This window comes from Monoraphidium neglectum (assembly GCF_000611645.1).
Source record: "Monoraphidium neglectum strain SAG 48.87 unplaced genomic scaffold scaffold00032, whole genome shotgun sequence".
NCBI classification, from domain to species: Eukaryota; Viridiplantae; Chlorophyta; class Chlorophyceae; order Sphaeropleales; family Selenastraceae; genus Monoraphidium; species Monoraphidium neglectum.
The window spans coordinates 23,039-43,976 of NW_014013596.1; the positions used below are offsets into that span (position 1 = coordinate 23,039).

The 20,938-nt window shown below is 63.4% G+C and overlaps 6 protein-coding genes across 6 annotated transcripts in view; 3 read left to right on the forward strand and 3 right to left on the reverse strand.

Moving 5' to 3' along the window:
- MNEG_0407 (hypothetical protein) overlaps window positions 1-726 on the forward strand; it is a gene marked incomplete at both ends in the record, with an annotated part of 6,417 nt that extends 5,691 nt beyond the window's left edge. Inside the window, one exon of the mRNA XM_014051110.1 lies at window positions 16-726. Coding sequence (XP_013906564.1) covers window positions 16-726 — 711 coding nt within the window. The remainder of the gene's footprint in view (window positions 1-15) is intronic.
- A 2,918-nt stretch (window positions 727-3,644) lies between these two features.
- MNEG_0408 (hypothetical protein) lies at window positions 3,645-5,773 on the reverse strand (the record flags this gene model as incomplete). Its single annotated transcript, XM_014051111.1, has 3 exons — window positions 3,645-4,883; window positions 5,120-5,305; window positions 5,582-5,773. The coding sequence occupies 3 exons, from the start codon at window positions 5,771-5,773 to the stop codon at window positions 3,645-3,647; spliced, it is 1,617 nt and encodes a 538-aa protein (XP_013906565.1).
- Window positions 5,774-11,839: 6,066 nt separating this feature from the next.
- MNEG_0409 (rubredoxin) lies at window positions 11,840-13,177 on the reverse strand (the record flags this gene model as incomplete). The annotated part of the gene is made up of 5 exons (XM_014051112.1): window positions 11,840-11,927; window positions 12,171-12,193; window positions 12,449-12,523; window positions 12,798-12,905; window positions 13,121-13,177. 5 exons carry the CDS (start codon window positions 13,175-13,177, stop codon window positions 11,840-11,842), a joined length of 351 nt encoding a protein of 116 aa, XP_013906566.1.
- A 1,211-nt stretch (window positions 13,178-14,388) lies between these two features.
- Window positions 14,389-17,879, reverse strand: MNEG_0410 (hypothetical protein; the record flags this gene model as incomplete). Its single annotated transcript, XM_014051113.1, has 7 exons — window positions 14,389-14,764; window positions 15,022-15,189; window positions 15,832-16,042; window positions 16,269-16,320; window positions 16,627-16,740; window positions 16,956-17,265; window positions 17,851-17,879. 7 exons carry the CDS (start codon window positions 17,877-17,879, stop codon window positions 14,389-14,391), a joined length of 1,260 nt encoding a protein of 419 aa, XP_013906567.1.
- Window positions 17,880-18,822: 943 nt separating this feature from the next.
- On the forward strand, window positions 18,823-19,371 carry MNEG_0411 (hypothetical protein; the record flags this gene model as incomplete). The annotated part of the gene is made up of 1 exon (XM_014051114.1): window positions 18,823-19,371. The coding sequence occupies one exon, from the start codon at window positions 18,823-18,825 to the stop codon at window positions 19,369-19,371; it is 549 nt and encodes a 182-aa protein (XP_013906568.1).
- A 1,102-nt stretch (window positions 19,372-20,473) lies between these two features.
- Window positions 20,474-20,938, forward strand: part of MNEG_0412 (hypothetical protein) — a gene marked incomplete at both ends in the record, with an annotated part of 3,469 nt that continues 3,004 nt past the window's right edge. The window contains one exon of the mRNA XM_014051115.1: window positions 20,474-20,929. Coding sequence (XP_013906569.1) covers window positions 20,474-20,929 — 456 coding nt within the window. The remainder of the gene's footprint in view (window positions 20,930-20,938) is intronic.

Here is a 20,938-nt window from a genome sequence, read left to right on the forward strand (position 1 = left end):
GCCACGACCCCCAAGCCCGCGGCGGCGCCGGCGGCGGCCGCCGGCCGCGACGACGGCGCGCGGCGGGAGGCGCTGGAGGTGGCAAAGGCGGCGGCGAAGGAGCAGCTGGCGGCGGCAGCGGAGAAGGAACAGTCGGAGCGGGACGCACTGGACCGCATCAGGGCGGAGCGCGAGGCTGACGCTAAGACGGCCTCCGATGCCAAGGCGGCGGCAGAAGCCGAGGCGCTCGCGAAGTCCAAGGCTGCGGCGTCCGAGGCCCGGAGGGCGTCCGAGGAGAAGGCGGCGTCCGAGGCGGAGGCGGCCGCGGAGTCCAAGGCGGCGGCGGAGGCGGAGGCTGCTGCGGAGGCGGAGGCGGCGGCAAAGGCGCGCGCGGCGGCGGAGGCGGAGAGGGCGTGGGCGGCGGCGGCGGCAGACGTGAAGGCCAAGGCGGACCGCGCGGCCGAGAAGATAAGGGCAGAGGCCGCCGCGGCGGCCGAGGCGGCGGCCGAGGCGGAGGTCAAGTCCAGGGATGACGGCGTCAGGTCTAAGCTGGCAGAGGCGAAGCGCAAGGCCGAGGATGCGAAGCGGAAGGCCGAGGAGGTCGCGGCGGCGGCGGCTGCGGCGGCGGGGGGTAGCTCGGACAGCGACGGGGCGGGCGCTGGGGCCGGGGAGGGGGAGGCGCCGGCGAACGTGCAGGAGGCGGCCGCGTGGGTTGCGGAGTGGAAGGCCAAGCAGAGCAGCAGCTGATGAGGCCGAGGTTATGCAGCGCTCTCGGCTGTGCTCGGGGTGCTTTGATTCTGTTTTTGGTGAATGAACACTTCCAGATTTGCAGTGCTCTGCGGGCTGCGCGCCTCTGGGTCTCCCCAGGCGATGTGGCGCCTGAACCGTCCCTCCCCTGTCGTCGGCTTGGCCAGGATCTGCTGTGTCGGGTGCATGGGCCACTCCAGCAGCGTGAACGTTGGGCCCTTTCCAATGACCTTGGACTTGCAAACAGCGCCGCGGTCTCGCAGGCCGGCTTGCAACATGCGCGCACTCTAGAGCCCGGCCGATGCGTGAGGTAATCACTGAACTGACTGGCTTGTGGTTTTTTGTGCTTGCCCTTGCTGCTGTCGGGTCGCGCCATCCAACTTTGGCTGCCAAATGTGACATTGGCGGTGGGACGATATCTCCAAGATCAGCTCCAGCTAGCAGCTGTGTCGATCGCGGCAGCGGGAGATGATTGCAATCGCAGCGCACTTCAAGTACCTGCTGCTGCTGCTGCTGCTGCTGCTGCTGCGGCTGCTGCTGCAGCTGCTGCTGCCGCTGCAAACCATGCGTACAGGCGCCTTCTGCATGCTGAAAGTAGACGCCAACATCAAAGTTATGCGCCAGAATCTTGTGTTTCTTGCAGGCTGCGTGCAGCGACGCACGCTTTGCACGGTCCTCTCGCGCGTGCAGCACCCGCTGCTGCTGGTCAGTGCCGGTCAACACGCCGGCCCATGACGCCCAGCTCCAGGGCTGTTATGCACACTGACAGGCGTGATAAGCGCTTCAGGTCGCAGCTGCCTCACCAACTCGGGGGTCACTTCCCTGCTCGCAGAAACGTGCGTCAGCCGGGCGGACGGGATTTTGCAGACAGTTGCAAAGCGCACAAACACGCCACAAACGGTCATTCCCAATTGATTTCGTTCATCATCAAGACTTTTCTTCCGAGCCTACAAGCGACTACAAACCCTTCTCATGCTACTTCACCATCGCGCAGCACTGGTGCGCTTTGACACGTCCCCTCGTCCCCTTCTCCCTTCAACTCCACTCGTCATCAAGCTTGGCCCAGTACGCACAAGACATTTGAAATTTGCGGCCAGTCCTTAAACTGGTCCAGTTGTGGCATTTGGCAAGCCACCGCGCTTTCGACCGCTGGCACTTCAGCAGCGGTCGTGGTCATGCATGACGGCTCCCAAGCAGAGCAGCCCTTGCAGACACCGCCAGCGCAACACCGAGCGCTACCCTCGGTGCTCGCTGCACATGCGCACGCGCGACGCGCTTCCGCAACCTCGCTCTCTGCCCAGGTGCTGGGGATCCAGGAGCTGGTGGCGCAATCCGGCGTGTGTGCAACTGCACATCCGCCGGGGGTATGATGGGGATTCCCTTAAGATCCCCCGAAGGGGTTGGCCACCTGTACCCTGTACGAAACCGGTGCTGGGTTTGCTCCTGGAAGGGGTGAAACTCAACCAGGGGTATGTCTTTGCGCCCGGCCCGCAGCCCCCGCGGCTGTGTAGAGTCCACGCTGTGGACCACCCATCGTTAGCCACAGGCGCTGGCTTCGGCCTCGCCTCACGGCACTCCAATCCACCCTGGGTTCAACGCCCGGGGGGGGGCACTCACTTTTCCTGCCATCTGGCATATGCGTGCCGGCCCATTCTGTCCATGAGCACTACCACTGCTGTGCTTGCCATCACCCTCAGCGAATGCACAAAGCACGGCCGCACCTCGTCCTGCGGGAATCAGGGCTTGTGCGACCACTGACCCTTGGCAAGTCACCCATGCAAGTTACAGCTGCGGCCGGTGTCCCGCCGCCAGGCCGCACACAGCCAGCCTAATCGACCATGCCCAACCCCTCCATCCCACCGTTATGCCACACAAAAGCATATCAGACCCCTGCCAGCCCCTCCAACCCCCTCCAACCCCCCGCGGCCCCCTGTAACACCCACACTCATCCACCGACTACAAAAGCAAGCCAGCCCGGCCATCACAGGGGCCTGTGTACAAACCAGAATCGCGACGCAATGCAGTTGGTGGAACAAGAGACGCCAGCTCAGAGGCGCCCACTGAGGATCCCACCCAAAAGCCTTGGGGGCCCCTCCCCTCGTCCAAGGTGCCTGGCTCCCAACATTAGGCCTTTTCCAAAGTACCCCCACTAGCCGCCAACCCCTTCGCCCCCCAAGCTCAGGCTGCACGACTGGCTGCCGGGTTGATGACTGGCAAAACCAACAGCCAAGGAGGCGTTGCCATCCGCGGAAGGACCGGACAAACCCATGCATGCCTGCAAGCCAGCTGTGCTTTGATATTACAGCCCCGCATCCAGGCGTCCGCAGGTCGAGTGGATGGTTACACTGAAATTACACCTAGTAAAATATGCGCGGCAGTGCAGGCAGCTTGGGCAGGCAGCCGCACCCAGGCCAGACTAGGCAGGCTTTGGGCTGCGGCCGCGCTGACACGGATTGCGCGTTGCAGAATGTGCAAGCGCTGCCAAAGGATACGGGGAAGCAGTGCAGGCATCCTGGGAAGGCGGCCGCCCCCAGACCACTCTCAGCAGTCTGGTGTCAAGGTGAGTCAACGCTTTTTCAAACTAAGCAGCAAACCAACTTTCAAGCGCTACCGGCTTGTGCGCTCGAGCCGGGTATCCAGCACTGCGCACACGCCTCATGCGTGCTCGGACAACGCTAGGCGGGCAGCCAGTTGGGTCGTCGCCGAGTGCGGCTTGCGCGCCGCAGGACATGCGAGCGCTGCCGGCGTCAACCAGTGCATGCATCACCCAGGATGGCACTGCCGCCATGGCAGCCGCACCCAGACCAGAAAAGGGCTTCATTGGAAGCACCGAGGAAGCTGCAGTGGAGCGCCTCGTCGTAATCGCACCAGCCTAAAACAACGGTCAAACCTGGTCAACGTTCTCGTCTCACGGTCGCTCACACCCGCTTCACCGCGCGGCGCGCCCGCCACTGCCGCCGCCACGCATCGTTATCGACCACCTCGCCGCCCTCGCCCCCCTCCGGCGCCAGCAGAGCCCCGGGCTCGTCCTCGCCGCCGCCCGACTCCCCCCGCGGCGCGCCTGCCGACAGCGCCGCGCGCTCCTCCCCGATCGCCCCCAGCCGCGCCGCGCGCGCGCGCCGCCGGCGGTCGCGCAGCCGGCGGCCCGCGACGCCGGGGACAGTGGAGAGCATCTGGGTGGCCGCCACGCGGGCGAGAAGCTTCTGCCCGTCCTGCAGCGCCGCCAGGCGGTGCGCGGTGGCGTCCCTCAAGGCCTCCAGCTCAGATACGATGCTGGCGGTGTCCTGGCGCAGCTCGAGCACCTGCTCACGCAGCGCGGCCTCGTCGCCCTGCTGCGGCTGGTGCTGCAGCTGCAGCTGCTGCTCCTGCTGCTCCTCCTGCTGCGGCTGCTCCTGCTGCTCCTGCTGCGGCAGCTCCTGCTGCAGCTGCTGCTCCGGCTGCTCTTGTTGATGCTGCTTGTCCTGCTCCTGCTCCTGGTCCTGCTCCTGCCGCTGCTGACCGACCGGGCCGTCATGGTGCGGCGCAGCCGCCTGACCCTGCACCGCGGCTGGCGGCTCATGCTGCTGTTCCTGCGGCTGCTGCGAGATGCGGCCGTTGCTGCTGATCAAGTCCGACTCCGCCTCTGCCTCTGCCTCCGCCTCCGCCTCGACCGCTGGTTCTGGCTCCGGGAGCTGCGGCGGCGCCAACAGCTCCAGCGTGCACGCAGAGTCACCCCACGCAGCCGCAGTCACGGCCAGCCTGTGGCCCGCGGCCGGCAGCGGCGCCGCCCGGTTCTGCCCCGGCTCCCAGCGCTCCGCCGCGCCGCTCTCGCCCAGCACGATGAACTTGAACTCCAGCGACTTCCTGGCAGCTGCCACCTCGACCTCTCCTGTCCAGACGTGACCCTCTGACCACGTCAGGCGGCGGGCAGCTTCCGGGGACCACGCCCCCAGCTCCGGGGCGTCCCCGACCACCGCCACCTGCTCCCCAAACCTGAGCTCCGCTGTAACAGAGAAGCGGACGTCGACGTTCGTCGCTGGCTGCTGCGACGGCCGGCGCGCCGACCCCGCTGCAGCAGCGATGGCGTCCCCGAGAGCCGACGCGTTTGTGGAATCCCTCGCGCCTGCGTGGTGAGCAGCGGCCGGGCCGCTGCCTAGGGAGTCGCCGCCGTCATCGCCCTGCGGGGGTTAAGACGCAAATCGAGAGAACCAATCGGAGGGGGCGTTGGGAGGAGGGATGCGAGCAGCTGGGGCGCAGCGGCGAGCTCATCAAAGGTGTGGTCGTATCACCTGGTGATACGTAAGGACGTATCCCGTCCCTCGTCATCCTGATTGCGCCAAACCTGCGCCCCCTTGCGACGTGTAGACACACCCAAGGTTGCGGCACACCTCGTGCCGCGCATGACACCACTCACCGAACGAGGCGGCGCCTCCAGGCCGAGATGCTCGTCATACCCAACAGGGGCCGCAGCGGCAGCAGCAGCGGCCGCCGCCGCGGCGACGAGCGCCCCGGCGTCTTGCGAGGCGAGGGCGCTGGCGCTGGCCTCTGCGGCCTCGTCGTCGTCTGAGGTCCAGAGCCATGCCAGGTCACGCAGCAGCACCTGAAGGGGGGGGGTGCACAGCACAACACGAGGAACGCCGACATTCAGGTTTGGGCGGCGGCGGGGACGGAGAGGAAGGGGATCCGCATCCAATCGCAAGCGAGTGCTGTGCGACTCCATGCAGCGCAATAGCAGGGCAGTGAATAGAAACGTGAGACACAAAGCATGTGCGTGTTGTGAAACCCAAATCTAGGGTCCACCACAGTGATTTGGAGCGAGGAACCTCGTCTGCGAGCGGCAGCAGCGCAACCCGTTGCGCCCCGCCTCCCGCCTCACCGATGCATCCGCCAGCACCATGGACTTGGCCTCAAGCAGGCCCTGCGCCCTAATCAGCCTCACAACAGCGGCCAGCACGGCGTCCTCAGACTGCTCACGCAGGCACGCGTGCGAGGGTAGGGTGTGCGGGCCCGAACACAAGTTTGTGTTGTGATTCAGAGGTATCGCTGACAACTCAGGGCTAGTGATCATGCTTGTCATTCCAAATCGCCTCGCTGCAGCCGTGCGTGCAGAGGCGGAAGGACCCGCAGCTGCGAGGGCTCGTCTTGACAGCGCACACTCTGCACGGCAATGCCGCGACCGCCGCCCGTTTTCACTCCCGGCCGCGACGCTGAGCTCCCACTGAGCCTCTGAATGCAAAACAGCAGGCTGGCGACAGTCCGCTTCGCGGCTCGATTTCAGCGCAAGTCGCGTCCCAACAAGTCTTCAGGCGCGCCGGCTGTCGTGTGTTGGTCGCGCACCAGGCCGTGGAGGGTGCTGAGGCCCGGGTGGTCGCTGGGCAGGTCCAGCATCAGGGGGCTGCGGCGGAGGGCGTCTGCGGCCACAGTGGGCGGCGGGACCTTGCGGGTGGGGCGTGGGTGGTCGCCGCGCTGGACCTGGGGGGTTGGGTAAGTGGGTGGTGCACGACAGGGCATGGGCAAGAGGGGTTGATGCTGCGGTGGGCTCTGCGACGGTGCAGGTGTTGTGTAATCAGAGTGGATTGGCCCCTGAGGATAATAAGTTCTGTGGCGCCAGACAGGGCCGGAGCCGTGCGCCCTGGCGCCAATGACTGTGCAGCTTCCACCAAAGCAAAAGCTTGCACGCAGGTCGTATGCAGGCACTCTGTTGTCGTCTCTGCTCATTCTGGTCTCGGCAGCGGCACACACTCGCACGTGCCGTTGGTGGCCCGGTTTCGTCCCGCACACGCATGCCGCCTCCCGTGCGCCCGGGCGGCTCTCACCAGCGCTGCGGCCGCGCTGGCAATCCTGTTGTGGGGCTGTGTCGCGCGGTTGCGGGCGGTGTGCGGCCGAGAAGGGGGCGAGCACGCGTGAGAGGGTTGGTCGCGTTCGCAGGCAGGGCGCACTTGCAATATCTCCGTGCGGGTTGTGCCATGCGCTGCGCATCCCAAGGGGGTGATCTGCAGCAAGCGGGCAACCGTTGTGCGCAGCGGGCCCCTAGCCCTGGCTGACGCACCAAGAGTGCCATTGACACGACAGCGGGGTGGGACGTCAGCAGTTCAAACACGGCGCTGGGGAGCAGCGGATTGCCGCCGTCGACAGTGGCACCCGCGCCACTGGTCGGCTCCTCGCGGCTCGAGCTCACCCTCGCAGCATGGCGGCGGCGCCTTGCTGTGCGGATGCACGGGCTCGCGGAGAGGCACACCGCGGCGGCGGCGCTCGTGCCGGCGGGCAACCCCGGTCGCGCACAATGCCTCGCGCCCTGAAACTGGCGCAGCATTGCAAGGTCGAGAGAGAAAGCGATCTTCGCAGCACAGCGAGAGGTGGAGAGTGGCGAAGCTCGTTGACGAAGCACTAGAAGACTCGAGTGTCTCTCGCTCCCACAGACGAAAATCGTCGAAACGCCGGCTCCTGGTCAGGCGCGAGTACGCGGATTGAAAGCGCCTGAACGATCACATAATTCGGGGTTGCATCTCGCCGTTGGGTTGCTGGTCGATGAAATTGTCACCCACGCTCACCCGCGGGGCCAACTCTACCGATTGGCCACGCGCGGGCCACGAGGCAATCCACAAACTGTGTATCAAGCAAATGTGATCATGTCGTGCACACCCCGCCGACAGGTTTGCCGAACCGGCGGGGGCTCTGGCAGCAGGCGAGGGAAACCGGTGTGGAGGCGGGTGTTGCGGCAATCGCTCCACACGCAAGGCCTTCATTTCCTCACTGCCCAGCACCCAGATCCTCAGAAAAGGGCTGCTAGATTGGACGTCATGACACAATAGCCATTTCATATGCCTGACAAACCACGACTGCGTTGCCTCACGCTGCTGGGAGTGTGCCGCACAGGGACTGCCCTCCATGTCTTGATGCCTCAAAGCTCAGTGGAGCGAGCCCCCACCATCACGCAACGTGGGAAGCCTCATCACCCCCTCACACCCAATGCAAGCTGCTGGCCGTGGCCAGGACCGGCACACCTCCCACAGCACCTGCATGCCGGATTACCGTACAGGGCTACCAGGGTGGTGCCCGTGCCCGTGCGTGTTTCCCTTCGCCCCCCCTCAAACTGCCGGAGTCAATCATCGAGTTGATTCAGACTGATCTTGTACAGTACTTTCCTGCAGCCAGCACAAGGCGCCGCATGCGTGTTCAGGAGCGCAGTAGCCCCGCAAGCAAGGCAGCTGCCAGCGCCATGCACCCAGACCAGGTAGACTGGGGTTCAGGCTTGAGATATACCCAGCAATGCTGCTGGAATGATGGGAGTGGTGGAACAAACCCTGCGCACAGAATATCTTTGGAAAAGCCTGCAGACCGGCTCACAGGAAAGCAGGCGGACTGAAGCTAAACTCAGACCATCAACAATGCACACAACGGGAACTGCACAAACACAATGAGCATTGCTGGTGTGTCTGGTGACCAATGGACCGCCTGATCAGGCACCACACTGGCCGCGGGCAACAGGCGTGCCTGCCCTGCGCCACAATCCCACTGCCGCTCACAGCCGGGTCGCCACGCGCCTCGCCCGCCACTGCCGCCGCCACGCACAATCGTCAAAACCCGCGCCGCCCCTCGCCCCCAGATCTGCCATCGGCGCCCTGTGCTCGTCACTGCTGCCGACTGCAGCGTCCGGCGCCGCTCCTGCGGGCGCCGCGTGCTCTTCCCCCGCTGCCGCCAGCCGTGCGGCACGCGCGCGCCGCCGCCGGCCGCGGCGCACGCGACCTGCCGGGCCGGGGACGCTCGACACGATTTGAGCGGCCGTCACGCGCGCGAGAAGCTTCTGCCCCGCCTGCAGCGCCGCCAGGCGCCGCCCCATGGCCTCCCGCAGGGCTCCAAGCTCTGATACGATGTTGGCTGCGTCTCGACGCAGCGCAAGCATCTCAGCGTGGAGCTCGGCCTCGTCGCGCGATGGCTGCTGCTGCTGCTGCTGCTGCTGCTGCTGCTGCTGCTGCTGCTGCTGCGGCTGCTGCTGCTGCTGCGGCGGCGGGGGCGAGGACTGTGGCGGCGGCTGGGGTGGGGGCGGCTGCTGTGCAACATGCCCCCCGGTGGGTGGTGCTGTCTCTGAACCTGTATCTGCTGCAGTGGGTGGCGCACCGTTGCCGGGGACGGGGTCCGGCTGTCCCTTTTGCTGGGGCTGGCGATGCTGCTGGATGCGGCCGCTGTTGATTATGACACCTGCTACTTCATTTGCTGCCGCGGCCCACTCCGAGAGCTGCAGCGGCTCCACCACCTGCAGCACGCATGCGGGGTCGCCCCATGCGGGCGCTGCGATAACCAGCCTGCGCCCCGCGGGCGGCAGCTGCATCGCCCTGTTTCGCCCGGGTTCCCAGCACGACTCTCCTCCGTCGTCGCCCAGCACAATGAATTTGAACTCCAGAGACTTCCTGGCAGCTGCCACCTCAACCTCTCCTGTCCAGACGTGGCCCTCTGTCCACGTCAGGCGGCGGGCAGCTCCTGGGAACCATGCCCCCAGCTCCGGGGCGTCCCCAACCACCGCCACCTGCTCCCCATAATGGAGCTGCGCAGTGACAGAGAAGCGGACGTCGACGCTTGACGCCCGCGGCGGCGGCGGTGGCGGCTGCAGCAGCTGCGTGGAACGGCGCACCATGCCTGTGGCGGCGGCGATGGCGTCGGCCAGGACCAAGGGGTCGATCTGGCCCCTAGCTTCACAGCAGTGGGCAGCGGCGGGGGTGCCATCTGATTGGAGGTCCAGAGGAGCGCTGTGGTTGTCGATGTCCTGTGGTCTTGAACGGCGCCAGGGCAGGCAGGGGATTTCTTGGCGGTGAGGCAAGGACTTCTGCTGCAGAGGAACAGCAGGGCTTTGGCTGGGCTGTGTATTAGCTGCGCTATGGACCGCAGAAATGGACCTGTGGTGTCCTTCATCCCCAGGCATGTACCTGCGTCACTGCGCGTGTTTACGCATTTGAATTCCTGCAACATCTGCAGACGCAGAGCTCGTCATGCCTGCCTGGCTGGTGGGTAGCCCCCAAGGACCAGCACAGGGTACACGGGAGAAGGAGCAGAGGCTGCATCACTAGACGTCCCAAAACAGTAACCAATGCGTATTATTGGCAAGAAAAACATGCACACGCATTGACTGGTACCACCATGAAAGCTCACTCGCGCGGCAGGTGAAGGGCTCGCTGTCGTCGTCCCTGTTGCCATGCTTACAGACGCCCTCAACAGCGCGGTGGCCGCCTCAGCAACTGCATCTGCAGACTGCAACGTGCACGTTGATCACGACGCACATCGCAGGCCGAGCAGTAATCAGGAGAGCCAGCGTTGGAGACATTGGCGAGGCCAGCGTTGCACAATGCTGGCCGGCGGTTGGCATCAAAGCGCTCATTGGTCGCTTGGCGGATGGGCTCGCAGCAAAGCACTTGTGTGTCGAGGCACAGGTTATATGATCGACGATGTTCAACAGCACCTTTTCTGCCCCAACCGGCGCACCAAGAGCACGATGGATGCTATGGCTGGGTGAAAAGAAACCAGCTTGAGCATGACGCCTGGAAATGTTGAACAGCCGGGGTTGCTGGCGGCGCTGACACTGTTGGTCGGCACCTCGAGCGCCCAGCTCGTCCTTGCAGCAAGATGGCGGCGTGGCACTTTGTGCTCAGGTGTGCGCATGGAAAGGGGCAACGGGGTGTGGCCATACCGAGCCTTCTGATGCGCACATCTGCCTGTGCCTGGTGGCAGCCCCAATTGCGCCCCAGTCGACGCCCCCTGAAACTGCCGCAACATCTCGGTCAAGACGTACAGATACTATTGCAGCACACGCAATGGGGCAGCCGTTGATAAAGGCTAACACGGAGGTCGAGGAAGGTTCGAGCTGGACGAGGGGAGCACGATGACGGGGTCACCCGCTGTCCATTCCGAGCTGCAACGGGTCTCGTTGCTATTATTTGAGAACGATTCCGTTCTTTCAATGTCCAACAAGATCAAAGGCTTCACCTAGCATTGCACCGCATACTTCACCCTTTGATCCACCTGCCTGTCCGAGCAATCGATCCTGCCCAGGACTTTGTGATGATTGTGAAACATCAATAAGGGGATCAAGAGAGATAGCAAGGATGGCCCAAGCGGGGGATTGGCACGGGGCACGTTGAGGGCACGCCGGACGCCCTTCGCTGCCGATGCATAGAAGCCTAATCGCTGCCCGTTCGGGGTGGGCCGCAGGGAACTGGCCGTGCATCATGCTATGCTCCAATAAAGCGCAAATGGATTCCTGTGCGTGCTGCCTGCAACCGCCTTCTCGCTGACCCCCCTGTATCAACTCTGCAGACAAGGCAAATATGCGCATCCGCCCCAGACAGATTTGTACAGGAAACCCTGCCTCGCCTTGCCAAGTGACCGTCCTGCTGTCGACTGCAGCCAGTCAAACCTAGGCTTCCATGCATCTGGTCTGGCTGCCTTTCGTTGGGCCAACCCCTTTCCCTTCCCAAAGTGGCCTGAGTCGTAGCCTACATGCCTGATATGCGACCAGACAATGGCCCGACAAGCAATTCATGTATGTAGCCTCCTGGCGCCACACTAGAAGCGCGAGGTCCTTGGGAGTACACGTGTGCATGCACAGGATTAGTATGGAACCTGCTCACACCTGCCCTCGCTCCACCTCTGACTTGAGCAGCAGGCCAGCTGGTGTAGTGTGAAATTCGATGCTAGCCCCAGCGCAGGTAAAAAAAACCTTCCAGCTTGCCAATGCTGGCCCGTCCATGATGGAAGCAAGCGACTACTTCTTACAGGAGCAAGTCATGAGTTGCAAAGCAGCTCCAGAGAGAGTTGCCTTGCTGGTTGGCGAAAGCGGGTTGATTGTGAAGTGACTGGCACAAACTACAAGGCTGCTGAAGCTACTGGTCCACAGGCGCATGGTCTTGCTTTGCCGACAAGCTGTCACGCGCGTGCACGCACCATGCCCACCAACGCAGGCGAGCAGGTCGCGCTCATGTGTTGCTTGCACAATGCATAAAGGAGGCGCTGAGGGCCGGCAGCGGCATCACTCTACCCCAAGTGCCAAGTGCTTGCAAAGCGCATGGCAGCACTGCCGTGCCTGCACTAGCAAGTTATTAAGAGACGGGCTTTGGGCGGGCGGCCGATAGCTGGTCATGCGGCTTCACCACTGCTTAGCCTGGAAGCGCTGCTTCATGGCGGCGCCGGTGTTGCTGACCTTGCCGGAGAGCTTGCCCTTGTAGATCTTGAACCTGGGCGGTTGCGCAGCATTTGGTGCGGGGGTTTTTGAGCGTCACTTTTGTGGAAGCCACCACAGGGCGGTGGGTGGGTTGAGAGCCGAGCATGCGGCGCCCTCAGGGCCTGCAATGCCGGTGGTTCCAAGGTGTGGCAGCCGGGCGATGCGAACTGCAGCGCTGATGGCGCAATTCTGATCACCGACAGCCCAAGTCCCGGACGGGTGGACGCGGCAAACCTTCAGGACGCATCGTTCGCACCTGGACTTGGGGGCCTGGCAAGCCTGCGGTGGTTGCGGGGCGCACAGCGGGTGGTTTCCGTTTGACCAGGATGTCCAGCGCGGGATGCGGCACGGATGGCAAGTGTGGAAAGTGCGTGCAACAAAAACGATCTCATCAAAATAATGTGGTGTTCTGCTGCTGCTCTCCAACGCACAGCACTTGAGCACACCCATGCACCCACCCTTCCCACCCCCCACCACATAGACACACCCTTGCGCAAACGCCCTACATGCAGCCAGCCGCGACTAATGACCCACCGGGCACTTGAAGGAGCCAGGGGCCTTTGGGAAGTCCCCATCGTAAATCCAGCCGCATTGGATGCAGATGTAGAGCTGTGATTGTGCGTTGTGCGTGCTTGCGTGTGTGACTGCAAGGATTTCCCCTGACGTATCGGCTTGCTTGTATGTAAGGGTTACCAGGCGGCAATGGATAGCTAAGGAGGGTGATGTTTGGCCTTAGCCAACCCCACAAAGCAAGCAAAAGGTTTTGATTTGCCAGCGCGCACGTGTGTTTGCATGTGTGTACATCGGTGCGCACGGGTCCATGTGTGTGCATGCATTGGCCCCGCTGCAGCGCGCATGGTAGCAGTAGCCCGCGAGCGCTTACCTTGGGGGCTGCGCCAGCGTCCTCCTTCTTTGCGCCAAAACCGAAGAGGGCCTGGGTGGCCACCTGCTGCCTGGTGCGGCTGGCGGCGACAGGGCGCACGAGCGATGCCTGTTTCAGGGATCGAACAGGACAGAGAAGGGGAGTGAAGCTACAGCAGATGGATCTAATGTTATGCAGCTTCAACAAGGTCATGTCACGGGTGCATGTCGTGCCGCTGCAGCGCGGGCAACGGAGCTCCTGCTGCTGCAGAGCTGGCGCGACTTGGCCAGGCAGCCACGCGCTCCTCATTGGCTGACCTGACGGCACCAAGAGTCCTCACTCACCCTCTGAGCACCCATAAAGTGACTCCGCAGCCCACTTCCGCGCATGGAGGTCTGCATCGCGGCTTGTGTAGATCAAAGATCGTTGGTCAAACAGCAAGAAAATCAAGTTCGAAATAATCCTTTGAGAAAGCGGTGTTATTAAACGAACTGCGGTGACGGGTCTCACGTTGTCCTGCGAGGGAAGTGGCGGGGCTGCCACGTTGGCATGCGTGGCCGTGATTGCACCCATGTACACATCTCAAACTGTGGTACGGCATAGGCACATGCTACAACAACTGCTGCCTCGCGGTCACCCTGCCTCGGCCCCAATCCAATCGGCACGACGGCACCTGGGGCCCCACTGCCATGTTTTACTGTAGTATGCAGGTGCCGCCGCTCCGAGGCCCTTCACAAAGCTGCTGATCATGCAAGTGAGCGCGCTTGATCCCAGTCCTCCCGTTGAGCACTTGACAATGTACGGGGCATGTTGTCGTGCAACCACAGGGACCGGGCCTCGTGTGCGGCACGGACTGCCAAGGGAGGCTCGTCCACCCACACAGGAGGGGCGAGGCCGCATGCTTTTCAGGATGTGGTGTCCCAAACGTCTCTGCGCTGTCACTGCATGTGTTGTGCGCAGTGGATGGCGTCTGCGAGGTGGACTCCATCATGCAGTGTTCACTGGACTGGACCCCACAGCGCTCGTTGCGCGCCGCACAAGCAACGAGCCTCACATTTTTACTGAATTTGTGTTCAAATATCGATTCATTCTTGCGAATGGCACAGTTTGTCAAACGCCGCCCGCATGCAGGCGCTGCCGAGGAAGCACCGACCTTTCATGACTAATAAGCAAAAGGCCGTCATCAAGGCGGTGTGTGCCGCCGCAGCGTCCGCTGCCGCGCTGTCGCTGTGCTGAGGACCGTGCCGGCAGCAAGGAGCAAGACGAAACAGGCTCAGAAAACCAGACGCCTTCAATCGCAAGCGGCACGTGGCGCTCCGCCGCTGTTCATGCAGCCCGTCCCGCAGCCGGCCGCGCCTCGCCGTTGCGCCGGCCCTGCTCAGCAAATCCGTTTGTGCATCACGGGCCACTGGCAGCTTTTCTAGGCAGCCAGGTTTGTGGCCAGCAAGCTACAATCAAACCACCCCACACTCATGCCAGCCGTACTCCTGATCACGCATCCAACAGTGCAAGCCGCAGGCGCTGAGGCACGCCTCCCTTGTGCCCTCCGCGCAGGCTGGCGACGCTGGTTTTGAAGCAGCGCGCGTGCGCGCCGTGTGCAGCCGTGCCGCCCTCACTCCTCCTCGTCCTCCCCGCCCCGTGCGACCCGCGCCATCAGGCCCGGCCGCCCCAGAGACCCGCGGGGCACGCTGCGGCTGTAGCTGCCGTGCGTGATCGTCTGCGTCGCCCTAATGCTGCTCGCCAGCAGCGACCCGTGGTGCGGCGACGCCGCGCGGATGCCGACGGGGACGCTCACCGGCGCCGCGCGCGCGGGGATCGGCTGGGATACGGCGGCGGCGGTGGTGCTGGGGGCGATGAGGGGGGCGGATTCCTCGTCGGCGGCGGCTGCGGTTCCTGTGCCCTCCAGGCCGCCCTCGATGACGTCAGCATCGTCCGCCTCCTCATCACCCTTGCCATACACCAGCGTGCCGGCAACCAAGATGACGAACCTGCGGGTCAGTCATCACATGTGACTGGTCAACTGCAATGGATACAAGGAATTCTCCTCGCAATTGAGGCTCCAGACAGGCATGCATGGCGTATGCGACAGCAGCGGCAGTGCCGAGGCGCGGGTGCGACCGCGGCCGCGCCTGCAAGCGCGGCGCCCAACTCTCGCACATTGAGCGGCCGCCGCGCGTGGCCAAACGCCGCCCATAGCCCGAAAGCGCGGCCTGCGGCCCGCCCGCGTGCAGCACCCTGCACCCACCCGAGTGCCTGCAGGGGTGACCATGCCGTCCAGCTCTCCCCCAGGCGGCCCATCCCCAGGGGCGTGTAGAATAGGATGAGCCCCAGGATCCAGACAAAGAGGGTGCGCATGGTCTCCAGGACGGTGCGGAACACGGCGCCCAGGTGGCCAGTCACCATCATGCCGGATCTGGGTCAGGCCAGGGCGGGGGCGTTGATGAGGTGGCAGTTTGAGACAGTGTGTGTGTGTGTGTGTGTGTGTGTGTTTGGGGGGGTCATGGGTAGGGTGGGTTTGGCAGCGCAGTGCCAGCTGAGGGCGCCGCTAGTGCTTGGCAGTAAGGGCAATGTTCAATGCAGGCTGGGGGGTGTAGGTCTTCATATATGGTTGGTGTTGTGGGGTGGAAGGCATGTCTTGATGAGAACCCCTATCTTCTGGGAGCGTTGTGAGCAAGCGTGGAGGTTGCATGCACCTTGAGTATGTTGGCAACGAACGGGCAGTTGGAGTGAAGCTATCCTTGAGGAATCCAACCCACATGCAAGCACGTCATCCTGACCACTTGAAGTTTGTGCAGGCCGGTAGTGCCTCTCCCAATCAAGACGTGATCATGACACACCCCGATGACGAATGCCGAATTGCGTGCAGGTGCCAGCGCGCATGCACATGCGCTCTTCCGCGAACATTAACACACACACACACACACACACACACACTCTCTCTCTCTCTCTCTCTCTCTCTCGTTCTCTCTGTCTCTGTCTCTCTCTCTCTCTCTCACACACACATACACACACACACACACACCTGGGCCCCCACATGTACCCACCCCCCACTCACATGTTGTACGCCAGCAGCGCAAACATGTCAATCAGCAGCACCGCCTGCAGCGTCCCGCTGTTCTTGATCATGGCAAAGGTGTCAAACGTGTTCTCATGCAGGCCCGTGCCCTCGCCGCCGGGCAGGAAGTAGGCCGTGGGCATCATAACGAAGATCATGAGGATGCTGCCAAACACGCCCTCGAAACCCACGATCTTCATCGGGTCCATGTCTGTGTGGTGAGGGGGCACCGCAAGGGGGTTCTCACACGGGTTGACATGCTTGCTTAAAGTGTGTGCCGCACGTAAGTGCATGGCCGTGTGATCGAACGACAGGGGCAGGTCCGTCCGCCCAGATCTCCATTTACCGCTTGACGCCGGCTGTGGGAGCTGCCCTGAGCTGCCCCGTCGCGACCTACGCAATGCCATGCTTGTGCCTCGCACCCTCAGCGTACCCACCTAGGTCAGCCATAAAGAAGTCCTCGAATGTCAGTTGGGCGGCTTGGACGGCCTGCGGGGGCGAGCGAGGACAGGGCATGCGCCAGTCTGCGTGTATTGCCATGTCTACGTGCAACCACGCGTTGTGCGCTCATGGGTGCCATAAGGGCCATCAGGTAGACAGCCATAGTTCGCTTGCAAAGCCAGGGAATGTGCGAGCAAAGCATTCGGCTACCAGGCTGTCACGGACACTGAAACCTGCTTCCATGCCCACTGCTGGCGAACGCCCCCTGACAAGCCTCCTTCACACACGCAAAGCACACTCGCAGCCCCCGTGCAATAAAAAACTGCACCGTCTGATCCAGCTGGCGCCACTGACCTGTGACAGCACGATGAGCCCCATGCCCGCCAGCATCTGCTGCGTGGACACCGGGTGCGTGCTGCTGCCCTCGCCGCTGAAGATGCTGCTCATGCCCACCAGGGCGATGCCCACCTGGAGAGGGTGGGGCAGAGCGCGCCGGGGATGACGCGGTAGCCAAAGCAGGTCAGAATCAACCACATAAGGGCAGGTGGACAACTGCCCCACTGCTTCATGTGCTGACAGGGCGCAAGCGTGAGGAGGTATTGGGGATTTTCTGCCCCTTTGAATATCAGGCCATGTTCGACTCAGTCGAGTTCACGCGCACATTCACACCTCACTTCACCCACCCCGCAGCATGTGATGCCCAAGTAGTGGAACTTGTTCAGGTGGCGGTGCAGGAACACCACGGTGAACAGCGCCGCGAAGAGCATCTCCGCGCCGCGCATCATCTGGTACACGCTCGCGGTCACGGACAGCAGCCCGATGTTCATGAGGACGGTCGCGACCAGGTCGAAGAACGAGGGGATGCTCAGCAGCAGCGTCTCGCGCAGGCTGCCCTTCCGCAGCTGGCCCTCGGGGGCGCCCTTGATGGGGCCGGTGCCGGGGGTGGGGACGATGGTGGTGGAGGTGAGTGCATAGTGGAGCTGTTTGCAGGGGCTGCGTGGAAGAGGCACCGTACCAGTTTTACAACTGTGCCGACGCGCTCGCACCCCCACAGCGGCCACTCCGTCCGCGCGGCAGCGGGCGCGCGGCAGCCAATGCCGTGCACGTGCCGCCGCCGCCAATTGGCGGCCCCATGCCGGGGCTTCGTCCATCAGGCTGCCAGCGACCCTCTATCTTTCCTATTTCTAAGCCAAAGGCGGCCGCCTGCACCTCTAGGAGCGGCTCGTCCAGGCCCTTGCTCTCCCGCTCCTTCTTTTGCAGGTGTTCTCTGTAGTACGCCAGCGGCAGGCATAACGTCATGCCTGTCATCAAAGGGGTTGTTGCGTTTACGACGAGTTGGGGTTTAACGGCTAGGGCTTGTGTTGGGGTGTGTTGGGTACGGGTGCGCGCAACAAGTCGAGGCCTGGACGTAGGCGCAAGGGCGCCCGCAGTGCAGAGTGCAGTGCTGAGAGGCAGCATCAGGTTGCCAAGGGCCTCGAGCGGCTTGCCACGGCTGCCTGGGACCTGGCCTCCGTGCCCCCTCTCCTTGCCCTGTGTTTGCATGCTTCGAGCCTTGGGACACGGGCCGCATCTACCCACCCAGGAACATTGTGAGGGTCATAGCCCATGGCTTCTGAAACAGCTTGGGTTTGCCATCCAAGCCAACAGACTCCAGCTCATACACTGCAGAGTGGGAAGGGGGCGATGATGGACGAAGGGTAAGCCTGTTGGTGAGTTGTGTCGCGTTGTGCCCAGGCACCCGGGCAAAGGCAAGGCAAGACAGCCGCAACAACCCTAGTGCGTCCCTAGTTTTCAAAAAATGGCGTTCTGCACCTATGCAAGGAACTTCAGAACTCTGATGCTGCCATGTAAGCTAGGAAACGGCTGCATGCCGCGCAAGCTCGCCGCTCGCTGCTCATTGTTGCGCTCCCGGCGGCGCGGCGGCAACGAGGCGGTGCTTTCGGGTGCGCCGTGGCGGCAGGGCAGCTGTACGTGGGAAATACTGCTAGCATATATCTATGCGCCCCTCAGTCACCCGAGGGGAGCCACGGGATCGACCATCAAACGTGCGCTCCCTTTCTGCCTCAACGGCCCTGGCACATGCGCGCAGGTATCCACACGCACCGATTTTAGCAAAAAGAGAGGTTGTCGTCCCAAATAGGATCAGGCCGCCTACGCTCGCCCCTTTGCCAATCGCGACCATTTTGCACTACCACAGGCGCTATACTCGCCGAAGTAGACAATAAACACGCTAATACATTGCTGGAATACAGTGGTCCACAAAGCATTTGCCATGCCACGTGAGAGCCCGAGGCAGCTTCCTGGGATGATTCCTGGGGTGATCTGAGCATTATTAAGCTTATATGAGCCAAGCACCACACGCTTGGCATATGTGCGTGTGTTCATGAGTCATATCCACATTGATTCCGACTGTCGGTGCCAGAGAGTATAGAACTGCGTCTCGCAGCACGCAGCACGCAGCCTGCCGCGGCGAGTGCAACGTTTGCTTCTACAGGGGAGACGCAGCACGCGCCCTGCAGGCATCAGCAGGGACACACACGGCGTGGGGCCATGACTGGCAAACGTCAGCGTGCCGGCTCCTCCGCACCGCCATCAGACGACGAAGGCGAAGGCGGAAGCGATCGCGTACGTGCTGGCGCGAGCGCGAGTGCCACGCCGGCGCCACCCGGCGAGCCCTTTGCCGAGGAGGATTGGTTCCTGCCCCTGGACCCCCCCTTCAAGCTGCCACCTCGCGACACGCGTGCTGCCGACGCCGGCGGCGGCGTCCGGAAGCGCGCGGGCCCCGGCGCGCCCCACCCGCCGGGCCCAAGGCACCCGCCGCCGCAGAAGCGCTGGCTGCGGCTGCGGCAGATGCTGCAGGCGGAGGGCTATGACGAGCTTCCCGCAAGCGCCCCCACGTACCCAAACCTGGAGGCGCCGCCGTCCACATACCCCCCCAAGCGCTACTGCGATCTGACCGGCCTCGAGGCCCCTTACTCTGACCCCAAGACTGGGCTGCGGTACGCGGGCGCGCAGCTGTTCGGCTACCTCCGGGCACTGCCGCCGGACGCGGTGCAGGCGCGGCTGGCGCTGAGGCGGGCGGAGGTCGTTCTGAAGTAGCTGCCGTCGATGCCTCGGCGCATGCCGCAGACCTTTCATCGACCGAGGCTGCTGGTTTGAAGCGATGGGCGCAGTCGCTTGTGCCGGCTGCACATCGCTGTTTACGTGTTTTTGTGAGCGAGTAGTGCGCATCTTCACCGCGGCGCGTTGGCTGCGACGCCGCGATGCGCCCCACCCACATGCCTCTGTTAGAAGATCGCTGCAAGATTTAGTTTTTGTGCGCAAATTTTTCCTCTCAGCTGTATTGGAACTCACGCCCTCCGTTGCTGCTGCCCAGTCTGCTTGGACGCTTCTCTGTCTCCGTGGCCCTGCCGTGCTGCCCTGTCAGGCTGTAAAACATAGATGGTGTTGCAAACACTGCTCGCTCTGGCGGTGTGCTCGCCCTGGTTGAGGCACACCGCCGCTTGCAACAGCATACCTGGGGCGGCAGGGCGTGCCAGCCGAGACGACTGTGATCACAGCTGTTGAAAACAAGCAGCAACCTGGCCTGCTTGTGGTTGGCCATGCCAATCCTCGCTGATGCCACAAGTCCTGCAAGTTCACAATGTTTTCTACATGGCTGGATTCAGCGACGCCACTGTACTACTGTTGCTGCATGGCCAGCTTCAGCGTGCTGCATGGCCATGACAGCCACCCGGCCACACTTCTTCCAATGATCCAAGAAAGCGCCGCCCTGAACGAGTGTGGCACAAGGTTCGTAAGGTCATTGATCCCTTTCATGATTTCACATACCAAAATAGGAGTGTCACGCCGTTGTTATCGACACGTGCAGCGATCGGCCATGAGTGCAGCGATCTCAATCTGATGCAAGTCCAAAATGCAATCAAGCTATGCGAAAGGGACGGCAGGAATGGGTGGACCAGGTGCGGGAAGCGGCGCGCTTGGCCCAGCAGGGTGAAGGTCGTGCTGCTGGCTCAGGTGGAGCAGTGACCTGCTGGCCGATCACCCTGCACCCTTTCATCAACGGTGATGCACCCGCTGGAGCCTCCCAGGGGTTGGCATGCGCTCACTCCTCAACACACTGCGCCACTGCCAACACTCCCCCCCTTATCGCACCGCATCAGTGCTCCCGGACCTGCCGCCCATGGTTTTTGCGTCCATCATGGAGCTTACTTCCCTGCCAGACATGGCCGCCGCCGCGTGCGTCAGCCGCGCCTGGCGCGCCAACGCCCTGGCCTCGTGGCCGCTGCTCGCCGCCCGCCGCTGGCCCCATGGCGCCTCGCCCCCGCCCGGCGCGGGCGCCGGGCCCGCCGAATGGGCGGCGCACGCGGCGCGGCGGCACGCGACGGACGCCGCCGTCCTGCGCTGCCTGCGCCGCATGGGCGACCTGTGCCAGATAGAGGCTGCCTTGGACGAGCTCGAGGCCCTCGGAGAGGACGCCTGGGACGCGCTCGAGCGCGCGGCGACCTGGAGCGACCCGCGCCTCATCGGCCTGCGCCACTGGGCGCGCGCGGGGCTGCACTGCGCCGCGGCGCGGCGGGAGCTGCATCGCATGCGCGACCTCATCGCAAAGGAGCAGCCAGATCCCTTAGACATGGTGGAGGCGGCGCTCATGCTGGTGGGGGAG